The sequence below is a fragment of the Chinchilla lanigera genome, unplaced genomic scaffold (assembly GCF_000276665.1).
Source record: "Chinchilla lanigera isolate Chin_1 unplaced genomic scaffold, ChiLan1.0 scaffold00211, whole genome shotgun sequence".
NCBI lineage: Eukaryota > Metazoa > Chordata > Mammalia > Rodentia > Chinchillidae > Chinchilla > Chinchilla lanigera.
Genome location: NW_004955612.1, coordinates 141,536 through 157,358, shown reverse-complemented (window position 1 = coordinate 157,358; position 15,823 = coordinate 141,536). Strand labels below are relative to the sequence as shown.

At 42.6% G+C, this 15,823-nt stretch overlaps 1 protein-coding gene across 9 annotated transcripts in view; it reads right to left on the bottom strand.

Annotated features, from left to right (window-relative positions):
- The window catches only part of Ttll5 (tubulin tyrosine ligase-like family member 5), a gene marked incomplete at its 3' end in the record, with an annotated part of 241,514 nt that overhangs the window by 193,897 nt on the left and 31,794 nt on the right, over positions 1–15,823 (bottom strand). For 7 of the 9 annotated variants that reach the window (XM_013510126.1, XM_005414950.2, XM_005414953.2 and 4 more), the window contains 2 exon segments: positions 605–687; positions 13,156–13,286. In XM_013510126.1, coding sequence (XP_013365580.1) covers positions 605–687; positions 13,156–13,286 — 214 coding nt within the window. 9 annotated transcript variants of the gene reach the window in all.

Genomic DNA, 15,823 nt, shown 5'->3' with positions numbered 1-15,823 from the left:
CAATATAGGTGCTCCTAAAAAATTTACAGGAAGCTAGATGACCTGGAAAAAACATTGTTGACAAAACCACATTTGCTGCCTCGACACTTTCCCTACATCCTCAAACCCTTATAAAAACCCCTAGTGTCTCACCCTCCTGATGTGATTCCTGTTTTAAAAACTTACCCACTGCCGGGCATGGTGGCACACCCCTTGATCCCAGCACTCACACTCAGGAGGCTGAGGCAGAGGGACCTGTGAGGCCAGCCTGGGCTATACAGTGAGTTAAAGGCCAGCCTGCACTAAAAGTGAGACTCTGTCTCAAAACAAAAGGAAGAAAGAAACTTGCCCGTTGTCCCTTCTTACTCTTATTTTTGCCTTGATGAACTGTTTTATTGCCCACATCACTAGCCCTCCATACGCCATCTTGCATGGCATTTTTCAAGGAAGCAGCGTTTTGACCATGAAGCGTTCTGGCCTGGGAAGATGATGCTCCCAGTAGGGGAACAACAGCCAACTCACACTCATCCTCCACTCACTTCTCAATGCATGTTTCAAAAGCGAGCAACTGCTCTTCAAGAGAAGGAACGGCTTGGGTTTCAGGGTGCATCTTCCGCATACTTACATTGTTGATCAGGTAGACGCCCCGCCCCCTTGAAGAGGCCACTGGTTTTACTATCCAAGGTCCCCGGTCCTTAGAGTATGAATCTGCTCAAAATATTGGCAAATAAAAAGAGAGAGAGAAAAACAAAGAGAAAGAAGGAATATGAGTTTACTTTCTCAAATTTTTAATAATTGTTATCCATTTAGGTACCCAAAAGATCTTCTGAATTTCTAGTCAGAGGGCAGCAGCTGAAATGTGTCTTAAATTTTAGACTAACCTTAAAAAGGAAAGAGGCGGGAAGGAGGAAAGAGGACAGCAAAATTACCTACATAATTATTCCTTCAACCATTTCCCTTCTTTCTTAAAGAAGATGAAATGGGTGTTAATTACTGGGTGTTAATTACTGTTGACAACCTTTAGGAATCTCAAATTCTCACCTCTAGGTTAAGTCAAATGTTTGATCTCTGAACACAGTTACGTTCCCTAAATTAGTGATCCCCAGCCTTGGGACCAGTTTGGTGGGAGACAGTTTTTCCAAGGACTGGGGTGAGGGGTGCTGTAGATACAGATGAAGCCTGGCTCACCTCCTGCGTGTGGCCCCTGCTAAATAATTCCTCAGAGCTTCTATGAAAAAAAATCACCTTTCTTGAGCCAAACAAAGTGAAAGTGGCAAGAAAGCACAATAATCCACAATGAGATTAAGAAGCATCTGCTTCAGTTTCTTCTCCAGGTTCATCTTATACTTTAAATATCTTTGCGTCCTGAGAAGAGAAAGGAGACAACTTATACTAAGACTCCCAAAGGCTTGCACGTGCTGCTCTGCCTTCCATTTAGGGAGGGCAGAGGAGCCGAGCAGGGGTGGAGGGCTCGGAGCTGCTGACTTCTCAGCCCTAGCTTGGACTCTGCCCTTTCAAGTTCATGCCAAACACCTCCGATAGCAGCAGTGCTTACTGCTGCAAAGCGGTGGGAAAGTGAAAGATGAAAACTAAGATACTCATTTTTTCTTGAGATTTTTTCCTCCTTGAAAGAAGAGAGATGGGAAAAGAACAGATGTGTAGAGAAATTAAATAAATGCAAAAGCTTCTGAACAGATCTCACACAGCTTCCTTTTTTGTACAGTGCCTAGTACACTGTGCATCAAGATATTAGTGCCACTTTCTCTAGAACACAGCAGTGTCAACCCGGCAAGTTCCTACAGTTCACGTTTCTCCAGGCTAGGACTTCCGCTCGTGTGCCAGCCATCTCCTCTCTTCCCCCAGATGAGCACACAAATGCCCTTATTCTGAATCAGGTCTGCACCAGGCAATGGGACCAATACTCCTGGCTCAGCACCTCCCCCAGGTCACATACTAGCAACGACTGCTCCTTTACCTCCCTCTCCCTCTGACAGGAGCCAAATAGTCTCTTAGAGGCCTCCCAACATGAACTTCACTATGTCAGTACCGTAAACTATTTCACCCAGAGGAGAGGGAAAAAGCTCTTTGTCCACCCTTGCTCATTTTCCCTTGCCTTTTCCCTTGATGCAACTAAACAGGATTAGAAAAAATGTAATGCACCACAGATGCTAAAGCTCTGCGAGTAGTTCCATTTCTAGAACTCTATCCTCTGGTTCTAGTCACACGTGTGTGAAATGTGGGATGCACAAGCTTATACAGCGCTGCCTTATAATAGCAAAATGTTAATTAAATATATTACTCCATATCTACACAAGGGGTCAGCAAATCTCTCTTGTAAAAAGTCAGACCATAAATACTTTAGGCTTTAAGGGCATGCAAGCTGCATTGTAAGTGCTCAAGCCTGGCACCACAGCTTGACAACAGACAATGGGGAAACAAAGGGTGTGCTGTGTTTCCATAAAACTGAATTTCTTATCATTCCCACATTCCACAAAGTTTTTCTTTTTATTTTTTTCAACCATGTAAAAATATAAAAATCTCTAAGGTAAATAAACCTTTCCTTAATATGTATGTGTATATGTGTGTTAGCTCATGGGGTTTCCAAAAAGACACAGGACTGAGCTGACTCAAGGGACATTAGTCTGCAGACACCTGATCTACATAACTGAATATTAATTAACTACCATACAGAATTATCTCCAAGACAGCTTGCTAAGTGAACAAAAGGACAGTACAAGGCAATGGGTACTGTTTACGTTCTCTTCTATTCACACACACACATACACTCTGCTAGTAAATGCCAAGAATGTCTCTAGAAAGACAGGCACAAGACTAGCAACACGAATGGATCTAAAGAGGAGAAATGAGCGACTATGAAGAGAAAGGAAGCTTTTCACTGGTTATTGCTTTCTATATTTTTGTACCATAGGAAGATATTGTCTTTCAAAAAATATAACATATAATTTTAATGTCATGCTACAGAAGACAGTTTTATAATGACTTATGATAAAACTATATCTCCATAATTGAGGTCACTAAATATATATAGTTTTTTTTTATTTTGTCATTTTCCTCAGATTTCTGAGGAGACAATGGTTGAGCACAGAAGAAGCTATTAAGATACACAAAAAATTTAAAGATTTCTAAGCTTCCTTCATTAATTCCATAGCTCTAAGTGTCTAATCTGCATTAACTGGTTTGCTAGGTATAGGGTAAATGGTAGTGAAAAAGACAGGGTTTGCCTTCATGAAGATGAGACTAGCAGAAAAGACAGATGTTAAACATGTAATCATAGACACAGAATTATGAAATGTCAGGTACTACAAAAATGTCTTAAAAGCTGGACGCAGTGGTGCACGCCTATAATCCCTGTACTCTGGAGGCTGAGGCAGGAGGGATGACTGTGAGTTCAAGGCCAACCTGGGCTACCTAGTGAATGTAAGGTCAGCTTGTCTCAAAAAAAAAAGCAGCAGCTCATTATTCTGCTGCTTTACTGTTGCCACGTTCTTGAAATTCTAAATGCCAAAGACTTGCCCTCTATACTAGGCCTTGTACACTAGTTTGTGATACTTCAGAACAAAGATCAGTTTCGTTCACAGGTGTTAAAAAATGTGGTTGGGAGGTAAGCAAAACCAGAGGTGAAGGCAGCACAGCAGTGCCTTCTAGTCTGACAGGCAGTATGCTTGGTCTAATGGGAAGACACTAACCAGAAGTTGAAAGGTCTGAGTTCTGAGTCCTGCTTTACAAGCATATGACTCCACAGGCAATGCCTAACCCGGTCTAATCAATAAAATGAAGGGCTTCATTGGATTTGCTAAGATTTCTTATAATTCTAAAATTACTATTGTAGAAATTTCCAGGCATTTGCAACCAACCGACTGACATCAAAATTTTGTTTATATCTTAGAATCACTCCTCAGCCACTCCTATAACTAGAGGTGGCCATGGAACACAATTCTGGAGCAAGTTTCGCCTTCTATACTGGTGCTCCTCCCACTGATATAGATGATCAGGCCTGAGCATTGCTCAGAGACACCATCCAAAGTGTTCTCATGAGCTTAAGCTTTTTGTCCTAACAAGACAAAACCTTTAGTCCATCTACGTAGAGATCTAGCCCAGACATGAACCACTGTCTCCAGACATGCGAAGACCTGGTTGCTCCTGGAACCACTCCCAGTAACTAGAGTGTGGGAGTTGGCATATGCAGCACAGGATCTTCTAGGCTCTTGGAGCCATCACCACCGCTCACATCTTTGTTGCTTCTTTCTTCCTACATAGAAAGCTGTCCACCTGCAGAAGTGGCTAGAGCTGGCCATAGCTCCTTATTCAGGTCCACAGATCTTCAATTCTACTACACAGTGTAAGTGTTTACGCTGACAGCTCATGAGACTGCTTTGGCTGGCTCCCTAGTGTCTTGAGCAAGCCTCATGCTTGATCCTCATCAGTTCTCTTCTCACTCTCAGCACTTCTCACTCTCATTACCTTCCTCATCTAAAGGCTGGAACTCCAGGCATAAACCTAACCTGTGTTCTTCTCCATCTAAAATTGTATCTGGGTCAGCATTTCATGGTCTTCCTTCCCTCCTTTTGGGAAGACATGCCCATCTCTCCTGCTCAAGACCCTGCCCCCTCCAAGATCTCCTCCGCTGCTTCTTGTCTCTCTCCCAGCCTGGTTTTCTATGAGGCTTCTGCTCTTTCTTTTTCTCTCCCTTGGCAATCATTTCCACCTGCAGCCTCCACAATCTGTATCTCTTGTCAAACACAAAGCTGCTTTACAACTGTCTGCAAAATATCATTACATGCTTGCCCTGGAGGCCTCACCATGGTAATGTCCAAACTTAAGACTCCTTTCTTCTGTCATGGCTCTTCCTCCTCGTGCTCCTGGTTGTGTTCCCTAATTAAAGGCTTCATGATCTGGGCAGAGTGTGGTGGCACATGCCTGTAGTCCCAACTACTTGAGAGGCTGAGCCATTTGGGTCCAGGAATTCGAGGTCAGACTGGGCAACACAGTAAGAACCCTGTCTCAAAATAGAAAACAGAAACAATATACTTACTGATCCCCTAACTTCTCAGACTCAATGTTTGGGGGCCCCTGTCATGCTGCCCTAGGCCTCCCATCTAGTTAAGAAGTCTGGCGTATCCTCTCGCTGTGCACTCATACCTGTGCATTCCCACCACAGCACTCCATCTATCCACACTTACCCATGGCACTGCAGTGGCTTTCAAAGCAACCATCATCCTTTTTCACTCTACTTCTTCCAATCCATTTCACTTATTTTTTTTTCCTGCTTTTTGAGACAGGGTCTCGCTCTATAATTAGGGCTGGTCTTAAACTCACTATGTAGCCCAGGTTAGCCTCAAACTCCTCCTGCCTCAGTGAGTGCTGGGATCACAGGTGAGCACCACCATGCCCAGCTTGTTTCAGTTATTTTTCTAAAGGCCAGTCTATCTGTATCCTTTCCCTATTCAAAAATCTCCTATTTCCCATACTCACAAGTGCTGCAGGGTCCAGAACACAAGACACCAAAGAAAAGGAGGGGAACATAAAACAGATTTTACAAGGAAAAGGACTGTCTCATTAAAAGAGAGTTCTAATATGTAAACTTAGCAACAGAACCAACCATGCTGGACTTTTCCTAGACCCTGGACAAGTGGCACAGAATGAACACAGCCTGGCAAGGCTGGACCCAAGAAGACTCCTCTTGACCAGCACATCTTCCCTGTCCATCCCCTTCCAGACACAGTAAGTCTCTGTTTTGGGTCTCTGGGTGGCAACAGCTGTGAGCGGTTTGAATTGGGGACCAAGGAATTTCACTTGCCTGCATTTGTGGGGCCTCAATGTGGTAGCTTTGGGTTATGGCATATGCTATATGTTCTATTTATCTTTTGAGTTTATTTATTTTTTTGAAAAGTAGAATTCATAAGAGTTTAAATAAAAGGCTGAAGAAGCTATTCCATAGAGACCCAGGTCAGGCATGAGCTGACAGAGGAACTCATACCAATCACCTGAATGAGAACCCATTCCCACCACGCTTCACCCCAGCTCCACCTGCCCAGCAGAAGGAGCGACAGTAGGGGAGGAAAGGGGACTTCCAACTTAGATCCCTTCAGACTTCCACAGAACATCATTCTGAACTTTAATTTCTCCTTAGCGATTCAACAACAGGAGTTCACATCTGGAACTATTTTATGTTGCTGACATGTTAGCTGGAGCGTTTGTATGCTGCCCTGTTCACTTATTTCACCATGTTTTACTTTTTACTTGTATTATTCAACAATATAGTTAAACACAACTTGAACTAGGAAATAATAGTAAGTAATTAGGCACCATTTCAAGTGCTTTCCACATACTAAAATACTTACACATTCTAATAACACTGTAAGGTAAGGATCAGTAATGGTCTCATTTTACAGATGTAGAAGGTAAGGCACAGAAAAGTTTGAGCAATTTTACCCAAATCACATAATGTTTTTTAAAAATCTCTTTCTTTTTTAAGAGACAAGGTCTTGCTATGTTACCCAGGCTTTCTTTGAACACCTGGACTTAAGCCACCTTCCCACTCCAGCCTCGTGAGGTGCTTGAGTTATATGTGTGCACCACCAATACCCAACAACAAAATAATTATTAACTATAAATTGTTAGCTTTGAGTACACTGTAGCTGGGAAGCTTGAATAGTGCATGGCTTCTCTTATGTGAGAAACCCAAAGCATAAATAATTAAAGAGCAAAATAAAAGATACATAATAGGAAATAGGGAGCTAGATCTTTTGCTCAAGGGAATAGACCAAGAGATGGAGGGAGTAGGGAGGGAGAGGATAAAAAAAGAATTGCTCTATATGACCTATGTCAGAGCCTTCTGTGAGCCAATAAAAAACTCCAACCAATAGTCCCAGCTGGAGCTAGAGGAATGAAGGTAAGAAAGTTTCCAATGAGCTGTTGGTGTCTTCTCCCGAAGGATGAACACCCACTGGGTGACACAGTCAGTCAGATGGTGAGCTCGACAGGGTTAAAAAAACAACATCTAGGAAGTCTAGGAAAAACTCTTCTATTCTCCATGCTGCTTCCTCTATCCATAAAACACGATCGGTCTCTCTTCGATGTCTTTAGGAGAAACTCTCTGCCTGAGAGTCCTGGTGTGTGTCTACCCTGATGCTCCTCTCGCTGGCGATGGGGAAGTGGTCACTAGGCACACTGGCCAGGGTTGCTAGCACCAAAGCACAGCAGTGGGGAGCAGGGCCTCCAAAGCCAGTCTGAATCCTAACTATACCAGCTCCAGCAGCAGCTTAACCAATCTTAGTCCCCTCATCTGTAAGACTCCCTCAGAGAAGAGATTCCATGCAAGTGTCTAAGATGAAGTAGATGTTCATTAAGTGTTAGCTATTGTTATGGTTACTATATACCCTTTTTAAAAATTTTTTTCTTGGCACATTTGCAGTACATAATGATCACATTTCTCAGGGGTTTCTCAATTCTTTTATTCATCCCCTCCTTCTCCCCTCTCTCCCTACTCCCTCCATCTCTTGGTGTATTCCTGTGGGCAAAAGATCTATTTCCCTACTTCCTATTATGTATCTTTTATTTTGCTTATTAATTATTTATGCTTTTGGTTTTTCACATAAGAGAAGCCATGGAATATTCAAACTTCTGTCTAACTTATCTTACTTAACATTATCCTCTCTGGGTCCATCCATTTTCCTACAAATGACTCAAGTTTAGCCTTCTTTATGGCAGAATAGTACTCCATTGTGCATATATGCCATATTTTCTTTATTTATCTTTTGATGGGCATATAGGCTGCCTCTAAGATTTAGCTATTAAGACCTGTGCTACTTTAAACATGGGTATGCACATGTCAGTGTCATAGGATGCCTTTAACTCTTTTAGGAAAATACCTAGACGAGGAATGGTTGGGTCAAATGGAATTTCTATTTTACCTGAGAAATTGCCATACTGATTTCCATGGTGGTTGTACTAGTTTACATTCCCACCAACAATGTAGAAAGGGTTCCTTTTCCCTTGCAGCCTTCCTAGGCTTTGTTATTATTTGATTTCTTGATGATAGCCATTCTTTCTGGAGTAGGGTAGAATCTCAGTGTTGTTTTAATTTGCATTTCTCTAATGGCCAGAGACGCTGAACTTTTTTTTTTGTGGTACCAGGGATCGAACTCAGGACCTTGTGCTTGCCAGGCAGGTGCTTGTGCCAATGAGCTATATCTCCAGCCCCTCAACATTTTTTCATGTATTTACTGGTCATATGTACTTCTTCTGAGACGTGTCTGCTCATTTCTGCTGCCCATGTTTCTTCTAATTCTTGGAGAGGTCTATTTTTTTTTTTTTTAGTTCTTTATATACTCTAGATACTAGTCCTCTGTCCAAGGACTAGCTGGCAAAATTTTTTTCCCAGTCTATAGGTTGTTTCTTCATTCTGTTGGTTGCTTTCTTTGCTGTGTAGAAAATTTTCAATCTGATGTACTGCCACTTGTTGATTCTTGGTATTATTTCTTATGCCATTGGGGTTCTGTTCAGAAAGTCCTTCCCTATGTCTGTGTCTTCAAGAGCTCTACCTATTTTACATTCCAACAGATTATTTAACATTTAGATCTTTGATGTATTTTGGTTTTAGTTTACTAAGTGATGCAAGATATGGGCCTAGATTCAATCTTCTGCACATGGACAGCCAGTTTTCCCAGTACCATTTGTTAAAGATGCTATTTTTCCTCCAGTGTATATTTTTGGCCCCTTTGTCAAAGATCAGATAGCTAAATGTAGCTGGAGTTGTTTCTGTATCCTCTATTCTATTCCTCTGATTCACATGTCTGTTTTTGTGCCATTACTGTGCTTTTCTTATTATCACTATAGCTCTGTAATATAACTTGAAGTCTAGGATTATGATGCTTCCTGCTCTGCTGTTGTTGCCCAGAATTGTTTTTACTATTCTGAGTTTCTTCTGATTCCATATGAATTTTAGAACTGTTTTCTCTAGTTCTGTGTAGAATACTATTTTATTTTGATTGGGAATTGCATTAAATCTGTGTATCAGTTTTAGAAATATCTTAGTTACTTTTCTTATTGCTCAGACAAAATACATAACATCTGAAGTTAAAGGAGAAAAGGTTTATTTCAGCTTGTGGTTTATAGAGCTTTCAATACTCAGTCAGCTGTCTCCACAGCAGGGTGGCATGGGAGAGGGGCATCACAGTGGAGAAACAGTCCATGGCAAAGCAGGCCGGAGGCAGCACAGCAACAAGGCACCTGTTTTTCTCTTTTATCCCACCTAGGCTACAAGCCTTTTGGATGGTGCCACCCATACCCAGGCTAGGCCTTCCCACACCCAGGGTGGGGGCTTTTGTATCAGTAAGTCCATGCAGACACATCCAGAACTATTCTATCAGTGGACTAATTTAGAACTACACAATTTTAATCCCAGTATCACACACTTAGATCCAGCCAGCTTCAAAAGCCACACCTATGAGTGCACGAGGCATTGGCAGGGCTTCTAGATTCATGTCCTAACAGGAAGTATACACATTTTGACAATATTGGTTCTCTCTCTCCAAGATCAGGGCATGTCTTTCCATGTTCTGATGTTTTCTTTGATCTCCTTTTTCAGAGTACTTAGTTTTCATTGTAGAGATCTTGCACTTCCTTGGTGTAATGATTGATACACTGTGTCAACTTGAGAAGTTCAGAAGTGTAACTAAGCCACTGAGCAGGAAGCCAGGGTCTTTACTTTGAAAACATCCTCATCCTGTGCAAGAGGAGGGCATGGAGATTGCGGGTGTTACAACCACCCCAGGGGATGAAATAGCCTGCTTACAATATAAGGGAGAAAAACAGACTTGTGCCCCACCCCCATCCTGCTCTTGCTGCTTTTGCTGTCTTCTGCTGCCTTGAACTGTTGCCCCTGTACCATGTGACCCTACCTTGGAGCCAGCTGATTATGGACTGAAACCTTCACAAACTGTGAGCTAAATAAATCTTTCCTTCCTTAATTTTGGGCATCAGGTATTTTGTCTCAGCAACAAAAGTAACCAACACAAAATTTGGTACCAGAGAAGTAGGGTCGTGGCTGTGACTACACCTGACCATGTGGTTCCAGGGCCTCTGGAAATAGCTTGTGGGAAGAGTTTGGAAAGGTTCAGAAATGTTACCTGCAAAAGCAGAACTGGAACATCTTAGGCTGTTCTATATGGGAGATTCTGGTTAGAGCTCAGAAGACCAGAAAACTGGTAAAGATCAGGCTTGGGAGGTTTCTGTTGGGAAGAAGGACTGCACTGACTGTTTGACTCCAGATAATGTATGTTATGGCTTGGCAGAAAGTCTGTCTGCATTTTGCTTGTGTTCAGAGACTTTGCCTGAGACTGAGATTAAGACTGGTGGCCTAATTAATTTGGCAGAACAAATTTCAAAGCAGTTGAATGTTGAGGCAGTATCATGACTATGGTTGGAAGCTTTTAACTAGATTATGTTGAGAATTAAGAGCAAAGAGCCCAGCAGGATGATTTAAAAAGGTGTGAATTTGGCCAGAAAGGAAGCTCCAATAAAGCTATGGACTACAAAGATAGAGCTGGCTGAGGAGACTGTGATTGCTGAAAAGGAACAGAAGAATATACAAGATATCACAAGTAGCAGCAAGTTTCCACCCTTTGAAGCCTCAAAACTGCAAAAGTGAAAGACTTTGCTTTGAGGAAAAAGCCACAGAGCACCATGTTCCAGAACGGTGGTGGCTGCACCAGGTTCCAGAATGGCAGCAGCACAGAAAATTTGTTTCTTAGAATTGGATTCAAGAGTGCCCAGCAATCCAGGCACTTGACCCCTACAGCCAAGAGACAGGAAAACCTGGCTACTGCTCCAGCTGGCAGCAGACCTTGGCATCATCCACATGGTGCTGGTTTTAGGTGCACGCAGAATGCAACAGTTGTGGGGTTAAAAAGGCTTCCACCTCAATTGTAGAAGGCCTGGGAGTGAGAAGCCAAAGGTTCAGTGGAGACCCCAGGAGTCTGGAGAAGTCAGGAATGTGGATTGTCTAAGGAAAGCTGCAAGGCGGGACAAAAGTGGGCCAAAGAGAGAAGCCATGGGAGATACAACCACCAGAACTGCCATAGGAGTAGAGCCATGCAAGCCCTTTGGAGCTCACAATTTACCACAGATTGCTTCAGATGCTGGACATGGAACTATAGGACTTAATGTTTGCCCCCTGGATTTTGGACTTGCTTGGTCCCATTTCTTTGTATTCCCCTGTTTGTAACTTTTGGAATGAAAATGTTTATTTTGTGCCATTGAATGTTGGAAGCGTCTAACTTTTCATTTGTCTGGGGCTTGCAACTAAGAGTTTGCTTATAGCTCAGAAGAGACTTGGGACTTGGACTTTTCAGCAGTGCTGAAACTGTTAGGACTCTGACAACTCTTGCAGATGGGCTAAATGCCTTTTGCATAAAGGGATGTGCATGATGAGTCTTTGGGGGGCCAGGGACAGAATATTATGGTTCTAATATAATATAATGTTGACAGACTTAATAGTGGTTCTGAAGGATTGTTAAACCTGTGTTAAAATGTTCAAATTGTAAAATGTTAAGAATAAGCATGTCTTTCTATCTGGAAACCAGTTTAAAGAAATGTGTCTGCTTACCAGGTTGACAAGGGGTGGATTGTAATAGTTCATACATTGTGTCAATTTGAGAAGTTTAGAAGTATAACTAAGCTACTCAGCAGGGAGCCAGGGTCCTTACCTGTAAACATCATGCAAGAGGACGGCATGGAGCCCACCTTGTAATTTCCCATTTTCCCCCTATCTTGGACCCACCTCACCTCGTGGTTTTGCTCTACAAAGTCCCTGGGAAGGGGAAGGTCCTTGGCAACCCATTCGGGCCCCCTTCTCTCCCTCTCCTGGACAGAGGCTCTTTCCCTCAATAAATATATTCTGCTCTTAAAAAAAACAAAAACAAACAGGAGGGCATGGAGATTGTGTGAGTGCTACACTTGCTCTGGGGAGGATGGGATAGCCTGCTTACAATATAAGGAAGGAAAAGAGGCTTGCGTCCCCCCACCCCTCGCTCTTGCTGCTTTTGCCCCTGTATCATGCCACAGTGCCTTGGAGAAAAGTAATGAGAGAAAAGTAACTACGACACTTCATTAGGTTAATTCCTAAGAATTTCATTTTTCTAGATGCTATTATGAATGGTATTATTTTTATAATTTCTTTCTCAATGAGTTTGTTTTTGGTGTACATGAATGCTACTGATTTTTGTATGTTTATTTTGTATCCTGTTATGTTACTGAATTTGGTGATTCTAGAAGTCTTTGTAGTGGGATATTTTGGATCTTCTATGTAGAGGGTCCTATCACCTACAAATAATGATAATTGACTTTTCCCTTTCCTATACACATTCCCTTTCTTCCCCTTGGCTGTCTGCTCCAGCTAAGGTTTTGAGCACGTGCACCCTCCCTGCACTTGAGCCTCTCTGGCCACCAAGCCTAAAGTCAGCTATGGCATCGAGGAAGAGGTGCCACATACCATGGCTCTTCAGGCAGGGCCAGGGCAGGTAGTTTTATGATGAGACAAAAGAAATAAGGAGCCCATTTTAGATCTGAAGCCAGGGTACACTTTTCTATGTCACTTTACCAGTAATACAGCTGACATTTAGGTCTCTCTTCGACTCCCATGTACATTTTTTAATTGGTCTGAATTTAAAGGACAGAGGGTGTCTCTAGCTGGTACTGCCAAACTCTAACATTAAAAGACTTATAGAAGTATAATACTTTTACCTCCAAAGAATATAAATCATGCAAGTCCAGAAATCAAGATGGCAGGACTGTTTCTTAAATGACAAAGGGAAAAGTAACACTAGAAAGGAAGCATATGTAGCTCACATGCAGAAGTGTGAAGTGTCCATATGGGGACTGACTCTTACGGATGAAGAGACAATCGAGCAAAATACACAAGACAGAGCTACCTTTATGACACTGATGTGTCCTTAAAAAATGGTACTGTCATCTTACTAAGAATGAATACACAGGTGCACAATTAGTTTTAGCTCTACAACTGATTTACTAAAGAACCACAATTGCTCCAAGATTTGAAATGGGTGATAATGTACAGCCGCTTTGCAGTGACTCTGCCCAGTAAATGTGCCCCAGCTCGGTGCTGGGGATAGGCACTCTCCACCAAGCACTTACTACAGAATTCCGCGTACTCAGCTGGCAGGAGGAAGGTCTGAGGGAGGATGTGAAAAGCCTTGAATCCATGTGTATGCTGCATTCGAATGATGTTTTTGTACAGCCGATCCTTCCGGGTTAGTTCGTAAGATCTAAAAACCAAAAAAAGCATTTCGACTTCAGCAAAGTCTGACTCAGAGGTTTTCCTGATCTATCACACTGAGGAGCTCATAGTTCACCATTCTAGAGCACCTACTGAAGTACTGTATGTCCCAAGTCTGTCACCTTGTTCACACAAAAGGTACAAATCATCAAATGAAAGTGTTTGGACAGATTTACTCAGACCTGGTGGTGCAAGCCTGGTGGTGGTGCGTGCCTGTAATCCCACTACTGTGCAGGGGGAGGGAGGAGGAGCACTGAGTTCAAGAGCAGCCTGGACTGCACAGTGAGTTTGCCATGTTTAATTTTTTTGTTTTGTTTTGTTTCGAGATAGGGTCTTGCTCTGTAGTCTAGGCTGGCCTTGAGTTAACTATGTAGTACAGGCTGGTCTCAAACTTGCAGTGATCCTCTTGCTTCAGCCTCCCAAGTACTGGGATTACAGGTATAATCACCATGCCCAGCTGAACAGTGAGTTTAAGGCCTGCTAGAACTATCTAGCGAGACCACGTTGCAAAAAAAAAGTAAACTCATGATATAAATACAATGAAATTTCCTCTTTTGGTGTACAAGTCTGAATTTGGAACAAGCAGAATTAGATACTGACCACTACAATCAACATGTACAACAGTTCTGATACCCCAAAAGTGCCTCAGGTCTCTTTGTACTTAACCCCTACAACCACTGCTAGGCCCCAGGAAAACATTCATTTCTTTTTAGTACTTATATTTTACTTTTCCAGAAAGTCAAAAAAAATAGAACCATCCGGCATTTATCTTTGTTTTTCTGCTTGTTTGTTTTTGTTGTTTTCTTTTCACGAGTGGGAATTGAAGCCAGGGCCTTTACACTGAGCTATACCTCCTACACCCCCTTTTATTTTTGAGACCAGATCCTCTATCCTTTTCAGATTGGCTTATTTCACTGAGCAAAACGCACTTGAGATTTATTCTTATTGTTTCATGTATCAGTATTTTGTCATTTCTTTGGGCAGTAACAACCCATGGTATGGCTGCGCCACAGTTTGTTTATCTCTTCATCAGCTGAAGGACATTTGTATTGTTTCCAGTTTGGAGAGATTATGGATTAAGTTGCTACAAACATTCATGTACAGGTTTTTATTTTAACCTAAATTTTTTTGCACCCCCACAGTCTCTTCTGTTACAACTCTACTATAACACTGAGAACATGATTGCTATAAGGTTTTATGTAAACATTTTCATTTTTCTAGGAGTGGGACTGCTAGGTTGTTTAGTAAGTTACATTGTTTATCTATTGCTGCATAATAAATTGCCCCCAAACCCCAAAGCCTGAAATAACAAAACACATTTATAACCCCACACAGTTTCTGTGGGCAGGAATGTGAGATGACAGAGCTGAATAGTTCTATCTCAGAGTCTGTCATGAGATTCCAGTCGAGAAGGCAGCCAGCACTGGCTGGGGACAGAGGACCGCTTCCCAGATGGCTCACTGCAAGGGGCTGGCTGCTGACAGGAGGCCATCCTCCTGCCATGCCTCCCCATGTGAGCCCTTCCACAGGGCTGAGAGCCTTCAGGACATAACAACCAGCTCCTGCCAGACCCAAAGATCCAAGAAAGAGAGCAAGAAAAAAGCTGTGAAGCCTGCTGTGACCTAGTCTCAGAGTGCCACTACTTTTGCCACATTCCATTTGTTCGAGGTAAGTTACTAAGCCCAGCTGATGCTCAAGAACAGAAAAATTTAGCTCACATATTTGAAGGTAGTGTCAAAGAATTTATGGACACATTTTACAATCACCATATAACAACATGTTTAATTTTATAAGAAATTTCCAAATGGTTATTCTGAGAATATTGGAAAAACAAGCTCAGTTCCTCCAACCATTCTCAGAGATAAAGGAAATACCACAGTGTTTTCCCATTCTCCACTCTGACCTCAACACACACTCACACCTTTGACACCAGCTGTGCGGGGTCTTTCAGCACATACCAGCAAGTAACCCTACTGCACACACCAGCTGGTTGTTCTCTGATTCAACTCAATTCTGACACTGCCTACCTGAAGATACAATCAGATTGTTCAAAGTTTCTGTCCCCAAGCCTGCCCCTCACTTTTTGGTACCACTTACACGCCCCAGGTTGTTTTATCTGTGCTTCTGACTGACGAGCCATTAGTCAGGGTACCAAGATTGTCTTCTTGGGTTCAACTGCTTTGCTTCAGTGGATCACAGAATTCGTTGCATTTATGGGTTTATTACCAAGGATATAAATATGGAGTGTATAAGGCAAGCAATGAAAGAAGGGGTGCAGGGCTTCCATACCCTCTCCCAGGACGCCACCCTCCAGGGAACTCCACGTGGTCAGCTTCCTAGAAGTGCTCTGAACCCCATCCTTTACGGGCTGAATGGAAGCTCCCTTAGGCAGGTGTGGTGGATTAAATCAGTGGTCACTTGTGATCACCAGAACCTCCAGCCCCTTTCTCCCTCCTGCAGGCGGAGGGGCTGCTACAAGTCCACCCCATCATCGTGCCTGGTCTTTCCCTTACACAGGCTCTGGTC